This window comes from Mesoplodon mirus (assembly GCF_964341445.2).
Source record: "Mesoplodon mirus genome assembly, chromosome: 19".
Lineage (NCBI taxonomy): Eukaryota > Metazoa > Chordata > Mammalia > Artiodactyla > Ziphiidae > Mesoplodon > Mesoplodon mirus.
In genome coordinates this window covers 60,608,329-60,631,185 of record NC_138995.1, presented here as the reverse complement: position 1 = coordinate 60,631,185, position 22,857 = coordinate 60,608,329, and the positions used below count along the sequence as shown (strand labels likewise).

General features: G+C 40.2%; 1 protein-coding gene across 10 annotated transcripts in view; it reads left to right on the top strand.

The window, feature by feature from the left end:
• The window catches only part of LOC309794915 (uncharacterized protein), a 385,639-nt gene extending 365,987 nt beyond the window's left edge, over nucleotides 1–19,652 (top strand). For 6 of the 10 annotated variants that reach the window (XM_082606850.1, XM_082606855.1, XM_082606849.1 and 3 more), the window contains 3 exons: nucleotides 4,740–4,866; nucleotides 15,099–15,146; nucleotides 16,775–19,652. In XM_082606850.1, the coding sequence (XP_082462976.1) occupies nucleotides 4,740–4,866; nucleotides 15,099–15,146; nucleotides 16,775–18,423 (1,824 nt within the window). In that variant the 3' untranslated portion in view covers nucleotides 18,424–19,652. Of the gene's footprint in view, nucleotides 1–4,739; nucleotides 4,867–11,753; nucleotides 12,051–12,162; nucleotides 12,282–15,098; nucleotides 15,147–16,774 lie in introns of those variants that run through there. The other 4 variants (XM_082606851.1, XM_082606847.1, XM_082606852.1 and 1 more) reach the window with 4 other exon arrangements.
• The last annotated feature ends 3,205 nt before the right edge of the window (nucleotides 19,653–22,857 follow it).

Sequence of the window (22,857 nt, the reverse complement as noted above, 5' to 3'; positions counted from 1 at the left end):
AGAAGATGTTGGGGGTAGGAGTTTATTAATTAATTTATTAATTTTTGGCTGTGTTGGGTCTTCATTTCTGTGTGACGGCTTTCTCTAGTTGTGGCAAGCGGGGGCCACTCTTCATCGCGGTGCTCGTGCCTCTTACTATCGTGGCCTCTCTTGTTGCGGAGCACAGGCTCCAGACGCGCAGGCTCAGTAGTTGTGGCTCACGGGCCTAGTTGCTCCGTGGCACGTGGGATCTTCCTGGACCGGGGCACGAACCCGCGTCCCCTGCATTGGCAGGCGGACTCTCATCCACTGCGCCACCAGGGAAGCCCCACACAGAAGTTTTTATCTTTGATGTAGGTATGGTTCCAGTTCACTCTTTTTTAATTAATTTATTTTTAAAAATATTTTAAAAAATATTTATTTGTTTATTCATTTATTTGGTAGTGCTGGGTCTTAGTTGTGGCATGTGGTATCTTTATTGCGGCATACAGGATCTTCGTTGCTGCGTGTGGGATCTTTTAGTTGCGGCATGCAGACTCTTAGTTGTGGCATGCATGTGGGATCTAGTTCCCTGCCCAGTGATCAAACCTGGCCCCGTGCATTGGGAGCACAGGGTCTTAACCATTGGACCACCAGGGAAGTCCCCAACTTCATTATTTGTTTTTTAATATAAATTTATTTATTTATTTTTGGCTGCATTGGGTCTTTGTTGCTGTGCGCAGGCTTTCTCTAGTTTTGGCAAGTGGGGGCTACTCTTCATTGCGGTGCGTGGGTGTCTCATTGTGGTGGCTTCTCTTGTTGCGGAGCATGGCTGTAGGCACACCAGCTTCAGTAGTTGTGGCACCCAGGCTCAGTAGTTGTGGCTCGTGGGCTCTAGAGCGCAGGCTCAGTAGTTGTGGCACACAGGCTTAGTTGCTCCGCAGCATGTAGGATCTTCCTGGACCAGGGCTCGAACCCATGTCCCGTGCATTGGCAGGCGGGTTTTTAACCACTGCGCCACTGTGGAAGTCCCTTTTATTTTATTTTATTTTTTTTGCGGTACGCGGGCCTCTCACTGTTGCGGCCTCTCCCGTTGCGGAGCACAGGCTCCGGACGCGCAGGCCCAGCGGCCATGGCCCATGGGCCCAGCCGCTCCGCGGCATGCGGGATCCTCCCGGACCGGGGCCGTGTCCCCTGCATCAGCAGGCGGACTCTCAACCACTGCGCCACCAGGGAAGGCCCTTGTCCCTTTTTTTTTAGTTATTTTAAAAAATGTTTGTTTATTTATTTATATTTTTGGCTATGTCAGGTCTTAGTTGCGCCAAACGGCCTCTTCGTTGCGGTGCACATGGTTCTCTCTAATTGTAGCACTGGCTTCTCTCTAGTTGTGGAGTGTGGGCTCTGTAGTTGTGGCACTCGGGCTTAGTTGCCCTGAGGCATGTGGGATCTTCGTTCTCTGATCGGGATCGAACTGGCGTCCCCTGTATTGCAAGACCGATTCTTAACCACTGGACCACGAGGGAAGTCCAGCCCCACCAGGTTCATTCTTTTGCTAGTAGATATCTGTTTTCTCAGCACCATTTCTTACTGAGACTGTCCTTTCCCCTTTGTGTAGTCTTGGCATCCTTGCCAACACATTTTTGTATTTACCAAGGATTATTTCTTAGTTTTCTAATCTGCTCCACTGGTTTATGTATCTGTGTTTATGCCAGTACCACATCATCTTGATTACTTTGTAATATGTTTCGAAATCTAAAAGTAATGGCCTCTATCTTCTTTTTCAAGAGTATTTTGGCTATTTGGGGTCCCTGTGACTGCCTATGAATTTTAGCATTATTTTTTCTATTACTCCAAAAATTGCCATTGAAATTTTGATTCGGATTCCATTGAATCTATAGAACTCTCTTGGTAATACAGTGATTTTTAGACTTATTAACTTTTCCAATCCATGAGTGCAAAGTGTCTTTTTATTTATTTGTATCTCCATGGATTTCTCTTAGAACTCTTAGTGGTTTTCAGTGAACACGTCTTTCACCTACTTGGCTCATTTTTTCCCTCTGTATTGGATCCCATTGATGCTTTAGAAAATAGGATCGTTCTCTAAGTTTCTGTTGACATTGTTCATTGTGTATAGAAATGCAACTGGGGACTTCCCTAGTGGTCCAGTGGTTAAGTGCTCCCATTGCAGGGGCCCCGGGTTTGATCCCTGGTCAGGGAATAGATCCCACATGCGTGCCGCAACTAAGAGTTTGCATGCTGCAACTAAGAGCTTGCATTCTTTAAGACCCAGAGCAGCCAAATAAAGAAATCAACAAATATTAAACAAACAAACAAACGAACAAACAAAAAACCCCAGAACTACTGTTTAAAAAAAATAATAAAAGAAATGCAACTGATTTTTGCGTGCTCATTTTTTATGCTGCAACTTTTCTAACGCCGCTCTTTGGAGTAGTTGCTTTCTGTTGGAATCTTTTTGATTTCTACATATAAAACTTGTCACCTAAAAATAAGATAATTTTACTTCTTTTTCAGTTTGGATAACTTTGAATTTTTTCTTGGTGTCCAATGGCTCTGTCTGGGACATTCAGTAGTTTCTTGAACAGTAGGGTGGAGTGTGCATCTTTCTCCTTTTTGTTGTAAGCATTTAGCAGTGTGGACTTCCCCTTTAGTACCGCTTTCACTGTCTGTTAGAAATTTTCGTATGTAGTCTTTTTGTTTTCATTCAAGTATTCTTACATTTTCCTTGTGATTTCTTCTTTGGTGATTGCTTCTTTAAGAATGAGCTGTGTGGGCCTCCCTGGTGGCGCGGTGGTTGAGAGTCCGCCTGCCGATGCAGGGGATACGGGTTCGTGCCCCGGTCTGGGAGGATCCCATATGCCGCGGAGCGGCTGGGCCCGTGAGCCACGGCCGCTGGGCCTGCGCGTCCGGAGCCTGTGCTCCGCAACGGGAGAGGCCACAACAGTGAGAGGCCCGCATACCGCAAAAAGAAAAAAAAAAAAAAAAAAAAAAAAGAATGAGCTGTGTAATTTCCACATGTGGCAGATTTTCCTGTTTTGCTTCCGCTTTCTATTTGCAGTTTTATTTCCTTGTGCTTAGGGAAGATACTCTTTATGATCTCCGTCTTCTCTAATTTGTTCAGATTTGTTTTGTGGGAGATGTGGTCTGTCCTGGAGAGTGTTTTACGCGTGTTGGAGAAGGCTGTGTTTTCTGCTGCTGTTGTTGGGTGAGGTGTTCTGTACCTGTCTGTTAGGTACAGTTGTACTGTAGTGCTTTTCAAGTCTTCTGTTTGTTTCCTTATTGATCTTTTTGTTTCCATGTGTAGGTAAACCCAGGATATTGAAATCTGATACTAATATTGTGCTACCTATTTCTCTCTTTATTTCTGTTAAGATTTGCTTCATCTTAGGGCGAGCAATGATGTTAGATGTATACATATTTATAATTGTTCTAGCTTTTGGTAATTTTACCCTTTTACTGTTATATAATGTATTTTGTCTCGTGTTTGTGTACTTATTTTATTTCGTCTGATATAATGTAGTCGCCCCTGCTGTCATTAGGATGGAATTTTTTTTTCCTTTCACTTTTCGCCTTTCCACGTCCTTATATTTGTGAATGTTAACCGTTCCAACTCTGACACACTCTCTCTGAGTTTCTTGTTCTTGTTCTCTGTTTTCCTCCTGTTACTTCCTCTAGTGGTCCCTGCTCAGGCACACTGTACAGTGGTGAAAGGCAGGAGCCCTGGCCAGCTCCCTTCACTCCACTGTAACTTCAGAGAGAATGCACTGTTTCCTTCTTCTTCTTTTGTTTTTTAATTAAAAAAAAGTTTTTTTGGCCGCACCTCATGGCATGTGGGATCTTAGTTCCCCGACCACGGATCCAACCCATGCCCCGTGCAGTGGAAGCATGGAGTCTTAACCACTGGACCACCAGGGAAGTCCTGAGTGTTTCCTTCTTATTTCCTTCTTATCGTATCATTTGGTGAAGTGTTCTTGCTTAATTACAATATATTTTTTCCATATTCTTATTTGTCATGATTTTTAATTCTCCAGGAATTGTTAACTTTGTTTTTGTGATAATTTGTTTCTTAATCTGTGGAAATTATGCATAATACTAATAAAATTTATAATGTTGCATCAATGTTTTATTAGTAGGAAAAACAAACTTTTTATGGCTTTTGTTAATGCCTGCTTATGTATGTTTAAATGGAGAAAAATGGTATGTATATTTTTGAATATAATTATTTTACTGAGATTTCCCTTAAAGTATTCTGTTATTTTCATGTTAGTACCACTTAGTAGAGTTGATACTTTTTCATCTCGCCAAAAATTCTGATATTCAAATGAATAAAAAAAAAAGCAAAAATATGTCCTGAGACAACACCCCTCATTGTGACTTTTGTTTAAAGCCACTGTGGCCTTTGTCATTTCTGAACTCACAGCTCATACCCGTAACTCATCTAGATATTGAATATCACTTAGTTTTTAAAACATAATGTGTAATGCTTCTGCATAGACAACGAATTATTGAATTTTATTTGTATGTATTATATTTCATGTATTGTCCACAAATATGAAAAATCCACATTAATTGTAAGATATCATAATTTTATGAAAAAGCATAAGAAATAAAACTTAGAGACGTACAATTTGCTTTGAATCCCTTTACATAGATCTGTCAGAATACATACTTCAACTGAATTGATCCTTACCCTTCTCTTGTCATTTGGTGTGAAAATGAGGACTCTCCTCAGGGCCCCTTGGTGAAATGTGTTTTCATTTCAGGGACCGTTAACATACAAGGATGTGGCCATAGAATTCACTGAGGAGGAGTGGGAATGCCTGGACCCTGCCCAGAGGGCCTTATACAGGGACGTGATGTTGGAGACCTACAGGAACCTGATCTCCGTGGGTGAGGATAACTTCCCTCTAGATGTTGCTATCTGCCCTTGGGTATCTTTGCATTTTCCCTTCTGTGCCTCTTGGGAGCACCTGTTTTTCTTGACTGATCTAAAATGCCTGCTGACCGAGATATGAAAAGCTTCAGGATGCAACATCAGAAGTTTTAGTTATTTACTTTATGGCCTCACTGAACAGCACGGCATGTGTGATCTTAGTTCCCCGACCAGGCCTCAAACCCACGTCCCCTGCAACCCTGCATTGGAAGCACGATGTGTTAACCACTAGACCGCCAGGGAAGTCCCAGCATCAGTTTAAACCTAACTTTCCTCAGATGATCTGTCCACTTCATGCTACATCAGGAGATGTTTTAGAGCTTACATATTTATAAAGTTCATTGGAAATTTTGGACATACCCACTTTCCTGTTTTCTACCCATGTACTTTTGAGTTAGGAGTTGTAGGAAGTGAGCTGCATTTCTGCGTTTTCTTTTTTTTGAATTTAATTTTATTTATTTTTTTATATAGCAGGTTCTTACTAGTCATCCATTTTATACATATCAGTGTATACATGTCAATCCCAATCTCCCAATTCATCACATCACCACCCCCACCCCCTGCTGCTTTTGCCCCTTGGTGTCCATACGTTTGTTCTCTACATCTGTGTCTCAATTTCTGTCCTGCAAACCGGTTCATCTATACCATTTTTCTAGGTTCCACATATATGTGTTAATATACGATATTTGTTTTTCTCTTTCTGACTTACTTCACTCTGTATGACAGTCTCTAGATCCATCCACGACTATTTCGTTCCTTTTTATGGCTGAGTAATATTCCATTGTATATATGTACTGCATCTTCTTTATCCATTCGTCTGTCAGTGGGCATTTAGGTTGCTTCCATGACCTGGCTATTGTAAATAGTGCTGCAATGAACATTGGGGTGCATGTGTCTTTTTGAATTACGGTTTTCTCTGGGTATATGCCCAGTAGTGGGATTGCTGAGTCATATGGTAATTCTACTTTTAGTTTTGTAAGGAACCTCCATACTGTTCTCCACAGTGGCTGTATCAATTGACATTCCCACCAACAGTGCAAGAGGGTTGCCTTTTCTCCACACCCTCTCCAGCATTTGTTGCTTGTAGATTTTCTGATGATGCCCATTCTAACTGGTGTGAGGTGATACCTCATTGTAGTTTTGATTTGCATTTCTCTAATAATTAGTGATGTTGAACAGCTTTTCATGTGCTTCTTGGCCATCTGTAAGTCTTCTTTGGAGAAATGTCTATTTAGGTCTTCTGCCCATTTTTGGATTGGGTTGTTTGTTTCTTTAATATTGAGCTGCATGAGCTGTTTATATATTTTGGAGATTAATCCTTTGTCCATTGATTTGTTTGCAAATATTTTCTCCCATTTTGAGGGTTGTCTTTTCATCTTGTTTATGGTTCCCTTTGCTGTGCAAAAGCTTGTTTCATTAGGTCCCATTTGTTTATTTTTTATTTTATTTTATTTTATTTATTTATTTTTTTTTGTGGTACGCGGGCCTCCCACCGTTGTGGCCTCTGCCGTTGCAGACCACAGGCTCTGCGGCCATGGCTCACTGGCCCAGCCGCTCCGCGGCATGTGGGATCTTCCCGGACTGGGGCACAAACCCGTGTCCCCTGCATCAGCAGGCGGACTCTGAACCACTGCGCCACCAGGGAAGCCCTATTTTTGTTTTTATTTCCATTACTGTAGGAGGTGGATCAAAAAAGACCTTGCTGGGATTTATGTCAAAGAGTGTTCTTCCTATGTTTTCCTCTAAGAGTTTTATAGTGTCTGGTCTTACATTTAGGTCTCAAATCCATTTTGAGTTTATTTTTTGTGTATGGTGTTAGGGAGTGTTCTAATTTCATTCTTTTACATGTAGCTGTCCAGTTTTCCCAGCACCAGTTATTGAAGAGACTGTCTTTTCTCCATTGTATATCTTTGCCTCCTTTGTCATAGATTAGTTGACCGTAGGTGCATGGGTTTAATTCTGGGCTTTCTATATTGTTCCATTGATCTGTGTTTCTGTTTTTGTGCCAGTACCATATTGTCTTGATTACTGTAGCTTTGTAGTACAGTCTGAAGTCAGGGAGTCTGATTCCTCCAGCTCCAATTTTTTCCCAAAGGACAGCTTTGGCTATTCGGGGTCTTTTGTGTCTTCATACAAATTTTAAGATGATTTGTTCTAGTTCTGTAAAAAATGCCATTGGTAATTTGATAGGGATTGCATTCAATCTGTAGATTGCTTTGGGTAGTATAGTCATTTTCACAGTATTGAGTATTCCAATCCAAGAACATGGTATATCTCTCCATCTGTTGGTATCATCTTTAATTTCTTTCATCAGTGTCTTATACTTTTCTGCATACAGGTCTTTTGTCTCCCTAGGTAGGGTTATTCCTAGGTACTTTATTCTTTTTGTTGCAATGGTAAATGGGAGTGTTTCCTTAATTTCTCTTTCAGATTTTTCATCATTAGTGTATAGGAATGCAAGAGATTTCTGTGCATTAATATTGTATCATGCAACTTTACCAAATTCATTGATTAGCCCTAGTAGTTTTCTGGTGGCATCTTTAGGATTCTCTTTGTATGGTATCATGTCATCTGCAAACAATGACAGTTTTACTTCTTCTTTTCCAATTTGTATTCCTTTTATTTCTTTTTCTTCTCTGATTGCCATGGCGAAGACTTCCAAAACTGTGTTGAAAAATAGTGGTGAGAGTGGACATCCTTGTCTTGTTCCTGAGCTTAGAGGAAATGCTTTCAGTTTTTTACCATTGAGAATGATGTTTGCTGCGGGTTTGTCATATATGGCCTTTATTATGTTGAGGTAGGTTCCTTCTGTGCCCACTTTCTGGAGAGTTTTTATTATAAATGGGTGTTGAATTTTGTCAAAAGCTTTTTCTGCATCTATTGAGATGATCATGGGGGTTTTTAAACAAAATTTATTTTATTTGTATTTATTATTGGCTGTGTTGGGTCTTCATTGCTGTGCGTGGGCTTTCTCTAGTTGCAACGAGCAAGGGCTACTCTTGCTTGTGGTGCACAGGCTTCATTGTGGTGGCTTCTTTTGTTGTGGAGGATGGGCTCTAGGCATGCGGGCTTCAGTAGTTGTGACACATGGGCTCAGTAGTTGTGGCTCACAGGCTCTAGAGCGCAGCATCAGTAGTTGTGGCACATGGGCTTAGTTGCTCCACGGCATGTGGGATCTTCCCACACCAGGGCTCGAACCCGTGTCCCCTGCATTGGCAGGCAGATTCTTAACCACTGCACCACCAAGGAAGCCCGATCATATGGTTTTTATTCTTCAATTTGTTAATATTGTGTATCACATTGATTGATTTGCGTGTATTGAAGAATCCTTGCATCCCTGGGATAAATCCCACTTGATCATGGTGTATGATCCTTTTAATATGTTGCTGGATTCTGTTTGCTAGTATTTTGTTGAGGATTTTTGCATCTGTGTTCATCAGTGATATTGGTCTGTAATTTTCTTTTTTTGTAGTTTCTTTGTCTGGTTTGGGTATCAGGGTGATGGTGGCCTCATAGAATGAGTTTGGGAGTGTTCCTTCCTCTGCAATTTTTGGAAGAGTTTGAGAAGGATGGGTGTTAGCTCTTCTCTAAATATTTGTTAGAATTCACCTGTGAAGCCATCTGGTCCTGGACTTTCATTTTTTGGAAGATTTTTAATCACAGTTTCAATTCCATTACTTGTGATTGGTCTGTTCATATTGTCTATTTCTCCCTGGTTCAGTCTTGGGAGGTTACACCTTTCTAAAAATTTGTCCATTTCTTCCAGGTTGTCCATTTTATTGGCTTAGTGTTGCTTGTAGTAGTCTCTTAGGATGCTTTGTATTTCTGCGGTGTCTGTTGTAAGTTCTCCTTTTTCATTTCTAACTTTATTGATTTGAGTCCTCTCCCTCTTTTTCTTGATGAGATTGGCTAATGGTTTATCAATTTTGTTTATCTTCTCAAAGAACCAGCTTTTAGTTTTATTGATCTTTGCTATTGTTTTCTTTGTTTGTATTTCATTTATTTCTGCTCTGATCTTTATGATTTCTTTCCTTCTGCTAACTTTCGCTTTTGTTTGTTCTTCTTTCTCTAGTTCCTTTAGGTGTAAGGTTAGATTGTTTATTTGAGATTTTTCTTGTTTGTTGAGGTAGGCTTGTATAGCTATAAACTTCCCTCTTGGAACTGCTTTTGCTGCATCCCATAGGTTTTGGATCATTGTGTTTTCATTGTCATTTATCTTTAGGTATTTTTTGATTTCCTCTTTGATTTCTTCAGTGATTACTTGGTTATTTAGTAACGTATTGTTTAGCCTCCACGTGTTTTTGTTTTTTATGTTTTTTTCCCTGTAATTGATTTCTAATCTCATAGCGTTGTGGTCAGAAAAGATGCTTGATATGATTTTAATTTTCTTAAATTTACTGAGGCTTGATTTGTGACCCAAGATGTGATCTATCCTGGAGAATGTTCTGTGTGCACTTGAGAAGAAAGTGTAATCTGCTGTTTTTGGATGGAATGTCCTATAAATATCAATTAAATCTCTCTGGTCTATTGTGTCATTTAAAGCTTGTGTTTCCTTCTTTTATTTTCTGTTTGGATGATCTGTCCATTGGTGTAAGTGAGGTGTTAAAGTCCCCTACTATTATTGTGTCACTGTCGATTTCCTCTTTTATAGATGCTAGCGGTTGCCTTATGTATTGAGGTGCTCCTATGTTGGGTGCATATATATTTATAATTGTTATATCTTCTTCTTGGATTGATCCCTTCATCAGTATGTATTGTCCTTCCTTGTCTCTTGTAACATTCTTTATTTTAAAGTCTATTTTATCTGATATGAGTATTGCTACTCCAGCTTTCTTTCTTTTTTTTTTTTTTTTGCGGTACGCAGGCCTCTCACTGATGTAGCTTCTCCCGTTGCGGAGCACAGGCTCTGGACGTGCAGGCTCAGCGGCCATGGCTCACGGGCCCAGCCGCTCTGCGGCATGTGGGATCCTCCTGGACCAGGGCACGAACCCGTGTCCCCTGCATCGGCAGGCGGACTCTCAACCACTGTGCCACCAGGGAAGCCCCTCCAGCTTTCTTTTGATTGCCATTTGCATGGAATATCTTTTTCCATCCCCTCACTTTCAGTCTGTATGTGTCCCTAGGTCTGAAGTGGGTCTCTTGTAGACAGCATATATATATGTGTCTTGTTTTTGTATCCATTCAGCAAGCCTGTGTCTTTTGGTTGGAGCATTTAATCCATTCATGTTTAAGGTAATTATCGATATGTATGTTCCTGTGACCATTTTCTTAATCGTTTTGGGTTTATTTTTGTAGGTCCTTTTCTTCTCTTGTGTTTCCCACTTAGAGAAGTTCCTTTAGCGTTTGTTGTAGAGCTGGTTTGGTGGTGCTGAATTCTCTTAGCTTTTGCTTATCTGTAAAGCTTTTGATTTCTCCATCAAATCTGAATGAGATCCTTGCTGGGTAGAGTAATCTTGGTTGTAGGTTTTTCCCTTTCATCACTTTAAGTATATCATGCCACTTCCTTCTGGCTTGTAGAATTTCTGCTGAGAAATCAGCTGTTAACCTTATGGGAGTTCCCTTGTATGTTATTTGTCATTTTCCCTTGCTGCTTTCAATAATTTTTCTTTGTCTTTAATTTTTGCCAATTTGATTACTATATGTTTCGGCGTGTTTCTCCTTGGGTTTATCCTGTATGGACTCTCTGCGCTTCCTGGACTTGGGTGGCTATTTCCTTTCCCATGTTAGGGAAGTTTTCAACTATAATCTCTTCAAATATTTTCTCAGGCCCTTTCTCTCTCTCTCTTCTCCTTCTGGGATCCCTATAATGCGAATGTTGTTGCATTTAATGTTGTCCTAGAGGTCTCTTAGGCTGTCTTCATTTCTTTTCATTCTTTTTTCTTTATTCTGTTCCGCAGCAGTGTATTCCACCATTCTGTCTTCCAGGTCACTTATCGGTTCTTCTGCCTCAGTTATTCTGCTATTGATTCCTTCTAGTGTATTTTTTGTTTCAATCATTGTATTGTTCATCTGTTTGTTTGTTCTTTAATTCTTCTAGGTCTTTGTTAAACATTTCTCGAGTCTTCTCGATCTTTGCCTCCATTCTTTTTCCAAGGTCCTGGATCATCTTCACTATCATTATTCTGAATTCTTTTTCTGGCAGGTTGCCTAATTGCACTTCATTTAGTTGTTTTTCTGGGGTTTTATCTTGTTCCTTCATCTGGTTCATAGCCCTCTGCCTTTTCATCTTGTCTGTCTTTCTGTGAATGTGGTTTTTGTTCCACAGGCTGCAGGATTGTAGTTCTTCTTGCTTCTGCTGGCTGCCCTCTGGTGGATGCGGCTATCTGAGAGGCTTGTGCACGTTTCCTGATGGGAGGGACTGGTGGTGGGTAGAGCTGGGTGTTGCTCTGGTGGGCAGAGCTCAGTAAAACTTTAATCCGCTTGTCTGCTGATGGGTGGGTCTGGGTCCCCTCCCTGTTGGTTGTTTGGCCTGAGGTGACCCAACACTGGAGCCTACCCAGGCTCTTTGGTGGGGCTAATGGCGGACTCTGGGAGCGCTCACGCCAAGGAGTACTTCCCAGAACTTCTGCTGCCAGTGTCCTTGTCCTCACGGTGAGACAGAGCCAACCCCCTCCTCTGCAGGAGACCCTCCAACACTAGCAGGTAGGTCTGGTTCAGTCTCCCCTGGGGTCACTGCTCCTTCCCCTGGTCCCGATGTGCACACTACTTTGTGTGTGCCCTCCAAGAGTGGAGTCTCTGTTTCCCCCAGTCCTGTCAAAGTCCTGCAGTCAAATCCTGCTAGGCTTCAAAGTCTGATTCTCTGGGAACTCTTCCTCCCATTGCTGGACCCCCAGGTTCGGAAGCCTGACATGGGGCTCAGAACCTTCACTCCAGTGGGTGGACTTCTGTGGTATAAGTGTTCTCCAGTTTGTGGGTCACCCACCCAGCAGTTATGGGATTAGATTTTATTGTGATTGCGCCCCTCCTACCGTCTCATTGTGGCTTCTCCTTTGTCTTTGGATGTGGGTTATCTTTTCTGGTGAGTTCCAGTGTCTTCCTGTCGAGGATTGTCCAGCAGTTAGTTGTGATTCCAGTGTTCTCGCAAGAGGGAGTGGATTTCTGCATTTTAACTGTTCCCTGTTCAGAAGGAGGCAAGCAGTGGGTAAGTTTCTGAAATATTTTTCTAGACCCCTCAGTAGTGTCCTCAATCCTTAGCTGAATAAAGAACCATATTTCTGGAAAAGCCACAGCAAACCATGTTTCTTTTTTCTCAGGTATAGGAATTTCTGTTTATCATCTGAATCTTTTACCCATATTGTAGCAAGAGGCAGAATGCTGGGCTGTGGAGACTGACATGAATGCAGCTTGGGGATTTATCAAAGTGTGAACACAGGTCAGATCTCAGAAAGGCAGAAGGGAAGCCGCATTATTAATAGTGTTTGGGAACTCTGCCCTGGTCAGACAGTTATAGGGCTCTGTCCTTCAACACGTAAAATGTATTCTTTCACCCTCCAGTGGGTCTGCTGCTCAAACAGACACAAAAGCACAATTTTTATCATGATCTACGACACTCGCCATCTGGCTCCTGTGAACTTGCTGTTGCTTGTCATTGAGGAGCATGAGGCAGGCTGTTTTATGGAGGCCCCTTGCCCTTTCTTCTCTCCTTCAGGGCATGATTCCACTGTATGCTCAGTTGTCAGTCCAGTCGCCAATGCCTGAACATTTCCTGTTTCCGTCCCCGTTTGATATTCTTAGGAAGCCTCATCAGAAGATGGGAAAACACTGGCTGCTCTTTGATTCCATCTGGCACCTCAGAACCTGCATTGATCTGTCCCAATCCCTGACTTCTTGTTTAGATCCCTGAGCCATTTCTTTTTAAAAAAATTTTTTTAATTTGTTTTTGGCTGTGTTGGGTCTTCATTGCTACGCACGGGCTTTTCTCTAGTTGCGGCAAGCGGGGGCTACTCTTTGTTGTGGCGTGCGGGCTTCTCATTGTGGTGGCTTCTCTTGTTGTGGAGCACAGGCTGTAGGTGCACAGGCTTCAGTAGTTGTGGCATGCAGGCTTCAGTAGTTTTGGCATGCGGGCTCGGTAGTTGTGGCTCACGGGCTCTAAAGTGCAGCCTCAGTAGTTGTGGCACACGGGCTTAGTTGCTCCGTGGCATGAAGAATCTTCCCAGGCTAGGGCTTGAACCTGTGTCCCCTGCGTTGGCAGGTGGATTCTTAACCACTGCGCCACCAGGGGAGCCCTGTAATATTTTTCTGCTACGTACAAATCACTTCAAGCTATGTAGTGGAGTGATCATCATGGATGTGAGAAAGTATCAACAGAGCCTGACTGATAAGCCTTTCCAGGTTTTTTTTCTGATTTTTGAGGAGTGCCACAAACCCATGTCTCAAAGTACTAGAATTCCATTTTATCCCCATTCTCAATAACAATTGTCACCTCTGGTCTTTTTTTCTTTTTTTTTTTTTGTGGTACGTGGGCCTCTCACTGTTGTGGCCTCTCCTGCTGCGGAGCACAGGCTCCGGACGTGCAGGCTCAGCGGCCATGGCTCACGGGCCCAGCCGCTCCGCGGCATGTGAGATCTTCCCGGACCGGGGCACGAACCCATGTCCCCTGCATTGGCAGGCGGACTCTCAACCACTGCGCCACCAGGGAAGCCCTACCTCTGGTCTTTTTAATGAGAGCTATTCAAAGAGGCATGATGTAATTTCTCATTGTGGTTTTTATTATCATTCCTCCTGAAGGCACCTCTGAAAATTGGGAGGCTTCCTCCAGTTCAATCTCAATGCAATTTAAGAAAGAACTGGGGAGTCAAAGGCTAGCACATTGTCATGAACTTTCCTACACTTTTCGGTTTAGTGTTTTCGGGATAGGCAATTGCTTGGGTGGTATGGCTTATTAACTCGTTTTCAGAGTTTTCCCAAAGGCTTGTATGTTTATATATGGTTTTAAACTTGGGTTCCTCATGTGTTAATGAGTGCCTGTTGTTTACTTTTCTGCTATCCGGCTGATATCACTCCTCATTGGTTTCATTTTTCTCCTTGCAAAGCTAATGTTAAGAAATATAATGGTATGATTTCTAGTAATTTGAGAGGTAGGCTAATTTTAATGTTTGATCACATGGAGTGTTAGCATGAATTTTTGATATTCTAAAGCCAATACATTTCTTTGTTTAAAGTATATTTATAGTTAATATTTTAGTAGCATTCTTTCTTGTGTTCACATTCTTAACTAATGTAATCATATCCTTAAAATGCTCAGACTTTGCTGTTAATATAACTAGAGAATATTGCATTTATTAATATTTAATTTTGATTTACAGATGATATAACATTTCAGAATGTTTTCTGCTTCAAGGGCACATAGTTTTATAGGAGTTATTTAGAAAAATATTTTCGTTATATCATGGACATTTTATAGCAATTACTCTTTTACCACGAAAATAGTGTCAGGGCTCTTTTATGTCAGGCAAATTAGATTTAAAGTTATAGATAAATTTAATATCATATTACATGCTTCATAGATAACCACCATCCACAACCACCATCAGTGAACTTTAGGTTAAATTATAGTAGTACCAGTCAGGGATTGTTGTGGTCCTCAGGAACTGTAATTTTTCTCCACAAAGTCCGTTCATTTTTCACAGTTATTCTCCCTTCCTCTGTGTCTTTGCCACTGGATTAGTTTCTACCCTAGAGCATTGCATGTTTGAGATGTGAGCATGTACTGCTTTTCCCCTTACATACTCTTTTGCCTCAGCAAATTACTTTGCTGATGCCTTCCTGCTGCTGGAACTGTGGGCTTAGTGTAGTGTAAGAGTGTTGGGTGGGAGGGACACAGCCAATCTCTAAGATGTGGTTTTTATTCTGACATACCATCTCCTAGAACCGCAACATCAATTCAGCTGTGTTTCAATGACAGTGCACACTTGGTGAGCTGAGAATGTTTCTGAAAAACCTTGTTCCCATTTACCAATTCCCACAGACAATTACAAGTTCCTAATGAACGTCACTAGAGTGTAGTAGAGACTTTCCCTTTTTTATGACCCCTGAAGGTAGTTGGGGGTTCACATGGAGGAAACAGAAAACTCCGAGGTCTCACACTGGTTACTGATGTTAAATATATTTTCTTTTTCCTACTTTTATTCTGTATATTGATTTTAGTGCAACGTCTCTTACTCTTTTTGCCCATTATCTAATTTCGCAGCCCTGTTCCATCAAGGCAAGCCAAGGGACCAGTTTTGGCAAATAAGTTGTGAGTAGAAGTAATGAATTTCTCATCTGAATCACCGAGTCCGTATTTTTAATAAATCACAATATCACACCTAAGAATTCTGATTTTACAGATATACCCAAAATGTATGTAAACATTTATCCACATTAACGTGCTGTAAAAAATTGTCAATAGAAGCATTTTTTCCTAATAGCCAGAACTTTTAACTTTGAGCTAATTTCTGTACACCTGTAGAGTTCAGATGGAGATCCCTTTTTTCCCCCCACTATAAATATTCTTTTGAGTTGCACCAGTTTTTCAGTTATTCTTTCATTAAATTGTCTTGGTACTTTAGTCTGTTGGGCTGCTTGGGTTGAGGGTCATCTTAAGAATATGTTGTCTCACACTGTAAGTCCAGATGCACATCCTGGTTCTCTCACTAGTTTCTTTGTCTATTGAGTTCATGTACATAATCCTCTGAGTCTACTTCCTTTCCTTGAAAAATCTTGATAATTTTCCTCAAGCCTTTTCAAAGGAATAAGTACTGTTAGATGGCTTTGAATAGTGTATTTTTTATAGTAAAAACTCAAAAGTTATTTTGGCTGAAAAGATATATTATTATTCTGTTATTTTTATTATTTGTCTGCATTATATCTTGTATACCTTATTTTTGCAATTTGTTCCCGACAATATTGTATCTGACCATAATTAAATAAATTTACAAGTTGCTCATTCTTCATTACATGTATGCCAGAGCCAATGAACTGGATGTTTAAGGTCCCTGCATATGTAGGGAGTTGCTTATTTATTGGCTGTTCATATAAATGGAGAATGTTTCATTTATTGATAATTAATTTATTTAATTTTGATTTCCAGATGGTGATCTTACAGATGTTTTATGCTTCTTCATGGGTACATAGTTTTATAGGAGGTTTTTAGAAATATTTAGTTGTTTTAAAAAAATGTTTTATTGGGACTTCTCTGGTGTCTAACAGTTAAGACATCTTGTTCCCAATTCAGGGGGCACTGGTTCGATCCCTGGTCGGGGAACTATGATCCCGCATGCCACATGGGCCTGGTCAAAAAAAAAAAATTGTTATCATATTCTTCATTTTTTCTGTTATATTTGTTTCCCAGTTCTAAAGTGGCAGTCATTTAGATTATTCATTAGATAAGCTAGTTTTGGTTTATTTATTGTTACAATATATTTTTGGTTCTTTAGCATTTATTCATGTGTAATAAGTATTCTGAAAATATATATACATATACACACACACACACATACACACACACGTATATATAGTTTAATATCCTTTTCTTCTTGAGTAAAGATTACCAGTATGTTTACTGATAATTGGTATGTGCTTTGGTTGGCATCATGGGTGAAAACTACACTTTGATAGCTAACAGCAGTTTTTCCAATGTGAGTATTTTTGTCATAGGTTGTTTAAAAGTGTGCCATAAAATTACTGGAATTACTTCTGATGAGCCTTTAGCTTTAGTAAAGAATCATTCCTATTGTGTTTCTACAAATTGTAATATCATGGTTGGTGAGGTTCATAACTTTGCTTGATAGAAGTATTATTTGGTTTAGTATGGTTTATTTAACCTGAAACATTTATTCATGAATTGTAATGAATGGGATACTTACAGTTCTTTATATCTTGTAGATATCTCTTACATGCATGTGATCAAGATACTACAACTGAAAGCAAATACTGATAGAGGAGAAGTATTCCAAACAGTGATGTCAGAAAGACATGAAAGGAATGAAGTGAAACATTTTTACCTCAGCGATGTTCAAGAAAATATGTATGACTTAGTGTCTCAGAAGAGAGATGAGGAAAGTAATTACAAACAAATACCTATAACCCATAACGAAAATCTCACTGAGAAGGGAGATCAATATGTTAGAAGTGTTGCAGGAATCAAGCCTATTGAAAATAGGCTGGCATTAAGCTTTTGGGTTGAACTGCATATATTTAAAAGTGAAGAGAAGATTGATGAATTTATTCAAGTGGACAAAGATATCAGGAGTAGTGCCTCATTTTCACCACTTGAAGGAACTTCTTCTAGTGTGCAAACCAACATTTCTAATACATATGCGAGTGGTTTTATGCATCCTTCAGTAGTGACACAAGAACAGGAAGCACACAGGGAAAGATCTTACAAATGTGATCTGTGTGGCAAAACCTTCCTTCAGGGATCGTACCTCAAAAGACATCAGATCTTCCATACAGGAGGGAAAGTACATAAATGTGATGTATGTGAAAAAGTCTTTACTCACAATTCATACCTTGCAAGTCATCAGAGAACTCATACTGGAGAGGAACCTTACAAATGTAATGTGTGTGGGAAAATCTTTCATTACAGCTCAGAACTTGAAAGACATCAGTTTCTCCATACAGAAGAGAAATTACATAAATGTGATGTATGTGAAAATGTCTTTATTCGAAATTCATTCCTTGTAAGATATCGGAGAAATCATAATGGGGAGAAACCTTATAAATGTAATGAGTGTGGCAAATTCTTTAATCAAAAGGCATACCTTACAAAGCATCAGAGAGTTCATAATGAAGAGAAGTCTTACAAATGTAATGTGTGTAGCAGGGTCTTCAATCGAAATTCAAATCTTGAAAGTCATCGGAGAATTCATACTGGAGAGAAACCTTACAAATGTAATGACTGTGGCAGGTTCTTTTCTCAAAAGCCAAACCTTGGAAAGCATCAGAGAGTTCATACTGGAGAGAAGCCTTACAAATGTAATGAGTGTGGGAAAATATTTCATTACAGCTCAAAACCTGGCAGACATCAATTTCTCCATACAGAAGAGAAATTACATAAATGTGATGTGTGTGAAAATGTCTTTCCTCAAAATTCATTACTTGCAAGATATCAGAGAAATCATACTGGGGAGAAACCTTATAAATGTATTGAGTGTGGTAAGTTTTTTAGTCGAAAAGCACACCTTAAAAGTCATAAGGGAACTCATACTGGAGAGAAACCTTACAAATGTATTAAGTGTGGCAAGCTCTTTAGTCGAAAAAGTAACCTAACAAGACATCAGAGAATTCATGCGGGAGAGAAACCTTACAAGTGTATTGGGTGTGGTAAGTTCTTTAGTCGGAAAGCACACCTTATAAGACACCAGACAATTCATACTGGAGAGAATCCTTACAAACATAATGAATGTGCCAAGGTCTTTAGTGAAAAATCACACCTTGTAAGTCATCAAAAAGTTCAAACCGAGAGAACTGATACAAATGTAATGAGTTTGGCAAAACCTTTTATCACATCTCAGCCCTCACTCAACACCTGAGAATCCATACAGGACAGAAATTATATTGGGCTGCCCAGAAGGTTCAGTTTTTTCTGTAAGATGGCTCTAGGAGCACTTAGTTGTCTTTAACTTCATTCAAACAATTTTGTTAGATTTTATGTGACAGCTGCGATATCAGCGTGCATTTTAAAAAAAGACATCAAAATTGGTGAATTTTTGTGTAGCCATTTTAATATTGAAGATGGAAGGAAAAAAGCAACATTTTCAGCATATTACTCTTCATTATTTCAAGAAAGGTAAAAACGCACCCGAAATGCAAAAAAAGATTTGTGCAGTGTATGGAGAAGGTGCTGTGACTGATCGAACGTGTCAAAAGTAGTTTGCGAAATTTCATGCTGGAGATTCCTCACTGGGTGATGCTCCACAGTCAGGTAGACCATTTGAAGTTGATAGCAATCAAATTGAGACATTAATTGAGAACAATCAACGGTATACCACGTGGGAGATAGCCGACATACCCAAAATATCCAAATCAAGTGTTGAAAATCATTTGCACTAGCTTGGTTATGTGAATTTCTTTGATGCTTGGGTTCCACATAAGCAGGAAAAAAAACCTTCTTGACCGTATATCTGCATGCGATTCTCTACTTAAACATAATAAAAAGTTCTGTTCTTAAAACAAATTGTGATGGGTGATGAAAAGTGGATACTGTACAATCATGTGGAATGGAAGTGATCATGGAGCATGTGAAGTGCACCACGACCAACCACACGGACGGCTAGTCTTCATGCAAAGAAGGTGATGTTGCGTCTACAGTGGGATTGGAAGTCCTCTATTTTGAGCTCGTTCCAGAAAACCAAACGATCAATTCCAACAAGTACTGCTCCCAGTTAGACCAACTGAAAGCAGCACTCCATGAATAGCATCCAGAATTAGTCAACAGAAAACGCATAATCTTCCATCAGGATAACGCAAGACCACATGTTTCTTTGATGACCAGGCAAAAACTGCTACAGCTTGGCTGGGAAGTTCTAATTCATCTGCCATATTCACCAGACATTGCACCTGTGGATTTCTGTTTATTTCGGTCCTTACAAAATTCTCTTAATGGAAAAAATTTCAATTCCCTGGAAGACTGTAAAAGGCACCTGGCACAGTTCTTTGCTCAAAAAGATGAAAAGCTTTGGGAAGTTAGAATTATGAAGTTTCCTGAAAAATGGTAGAAGGTAGTGGAACAAAAGGGTGAATATGTTGTTTAATAAAGTTCTTGGTGAAAATGAAAAAAATGTGTCTTTTATTTTTTCTTAAAAACAGAAGGCACTTTTTGGCCAACTCAATATAAATGTGATGAATTTGGCAAAGTCTATAGTTGAAATTCAGACCTTGCAATTCATCAGAGAATTCATAATGCAGAAAAATCTTTAAAAGGTAATGAGTGTTGGAAAGCCTTTAGTGAGATCTCAACCCGTACTACAAATCAGGTAATAAATACAGAGGGGAAATCATACTAATGTGATATATGTGGAAAGGTCTTCATTCAAAATTGACACTTTAGGGACATCCCTGGCGATCCAGTAGTTAAGACACAAATGTAATGTGTGTGGCAAGGCTTTTACCCAGAGATCACAAGGTGGGACATACTGGAGTGATACCTTATAAATGAAATGAGTGCGACAAAACCTTTTCTTGACTTCAAGTATTAGTTAACAGCAGACAGTCCATTGAAAAGAAACCCTTCAAATGTATGAGCAGAGGCTTTATCCAGGCCTCACAATGCACTAGATTTCTCAATATATATCTTTGAGAGAAACCACACAAAGCAGTATGTGTGCTAAGGCTTGTACCTGGAGATCAATGCTCTGAAACATAGAGAATGTATTTTGAAGAGCAACGTTTCAAATGTCATGAATGTTGTCAAAATTTTCATCAGGTATCCACACCTTTGTTGTAATTAGAGCATTCATGCAGGTCAGAAACTATAGATATTTACTGAACATGGAAAGAAATTGACACAACAGTGCATCCTCAGGGTTCACCAAAGAACTCATATTGGGGGGGACTCCTCACGTTAGGTAAATTTTTTGAATTAAGTAAATTTTTTGAGCAATTCTTACAACAGGTGACATATCAGAGAATCCATACTAGGAATAATGTCTTATTTGTCCAAGGTTAATGTGAGATACTGGATGCTGCAGAATCATTGCAAATGACAATACGTTAAAACGTTTGACATGATGTTTATAGTACCAGAAGAAGGGCATATGTAGAAGTATGCCAATATCTTCTCTGTATAAGTATGTAATTATTGGAGTTCTTTTGAAAAGACTACATTATATTTATACCTTTCAACCTGAAGTTTGAAGTCTTGATCTTACGCCTGCGTTACAGGTCTTCCATGATAGTCTCTGGGAAGGAATCTATAAAATGAGGGGTCCAATTTGATTAGGTATGGGTCAGTCACATCCATGTTTCCTGAGAAAACGACCTTGAATTATCAAATTCAATATTGTTTGAATTATCAACAAGGGGGGACAAAAAATAATGTAAAACTGTGACATGATTTATCATGTTAATTCATGTGTCTTTTTAAAAATAATTAATTAATTAATTAATTTTTGGCTGTGTTAGGTCTTCGTTCCTGTGCAAGGGCTTTCTCCAGTTGCGGCGAGCGGGGGCCACTCTTCATCGCGGTGCGCGGACCTCTCACTGTCGCGGCCTCTCCCATTGCGGAGCACAGGCTCCAGACGCGCAGGCTCAGTAGTTGTGGCTCACGGGCTTAGTTGCTCTGTGGCATGTGGGATCTTCCCAGACCAAGGCTCGAACCCGTGTCCCCTGCATTGGCAGGCAGATTCTCAACCACTGCACTACCTCGGAAGCCCCATGTGTCCTTTTGTAGATAGGTCATAGCGGGTTATAGGACAGAATGCTTTACTAATTGACCATGAATAGGTCAGGCAGGACATTAAGGGAATGGGCTTTGCATGGGAGGAGAGTGACAGGTTAACAGGGACTGATTATGTGGTAGGCATAATGCATGGGAAAATTCGGTCACTTCCTCCATTGCATGGGAATAGCTGTTGTATAGATCTATGATTAAAGAAAAACTAGTCTTACTCTTCGAAATTAAAGGGAGAGCAGTTATCACAAGAGGAAAATTTAATCAAAAGTCCCAGAATTCTAGGGCTTCCCTGGTGGCACAGTGGTTAAGAATCCACCTGCCAATGCAGGGGACACGGGTTCGAACCCTGGACTGGGAAGATCTCACATGCCGCGGAGCAACTAAGCCTGTGCGCCACAACTACTGAGCCTGCGCTCTAGAGCCCGGGAGCCACAACTACTGAGGCCACGTGCTACAACTACTGAAGCTCGCATGCCTAGAGCCTGTGCTCTGCAACAAGAGAAGCCACCTCAATGAGAAGCCTGCACACTGCAACAAGGAGTGGCTCCCGCTTGCTGCAACTAGAGAAAAGCCCGCGTGCAGCAATGAAGACCCGACACAGCCAAAGATAAATAAATAAATAAATGTACAAAAAAGCGCCCCAGAATTCTATGTGTATATGTATGTTTGACATTTAACTGCTGTCGTTGCCTTTTTTTTTTTTTTTTTGCGGTATGCAGGCCTCTCACTGTTGTGGCCTCCCCCGTTGCGGAGCACAGGCTCCAGATGCGCAGGCCCAGCGGCCATGGCTCACGGGCCCAGCCGCTCCGCGGCATATGGGATCCTCCCAGACCGGGGCACGAACCCGTATCCCCTGCATCGGCAGGCGGACTCTCAACCACTGCGCCACCAGGGAGGCCCTGTCGTTGCCTTTTGATACTGTTTTATTCAGAATGTATCACAGGTCCCTTGTTTTAATTAATAAAGTTTAGTTATTTTTCATGATCCTAATGAATCATGTTCCTTTCACCACCACAGTTTTCTTCCACCTAGGTACTTTATACCAGAAGGTAACAGTGCATCCGTAGGTTCTCGGCCTTTAGAGAATCTAACAATTTCTTTCCATGATGGGTTCGAAAAACTTTTAAGTAGATTATTTATCCTTGTGTTGTTGTCTCCAAATTTTTCTCCAGAATATTTTTGTGGCTATAATGAAATGCAGTTCTATGGCAGTTTCTGATTCTCATGTCATTCTGATGAATTTCTGTCTTTATGATTATAAAATAGATTTCCTTATTCTTGACACATCATTTACTCTTTAATTTACTTTGTATTATGTTAGCCACTCTATTTTGAATGGTGTTGAAATGGTGTATTTTTTCATGCTTCTTTACTGTGTATATTTTAATTTTTGGAGTGCATTTCTTGTGGGAGACATATTGTTGTCTGTGTTCAAAAAAGTCCAGTTGAAAATATTTGCTTTTCAATTGGAATCTTTAGGTCACTTTGTTTTAAAGAGTTTATTGTTTAGGTATTTTAAATTCTTATCTTGCTTTTGGTTTTATATTGTCTCCTTTGTTTTTTCTACTGCTTT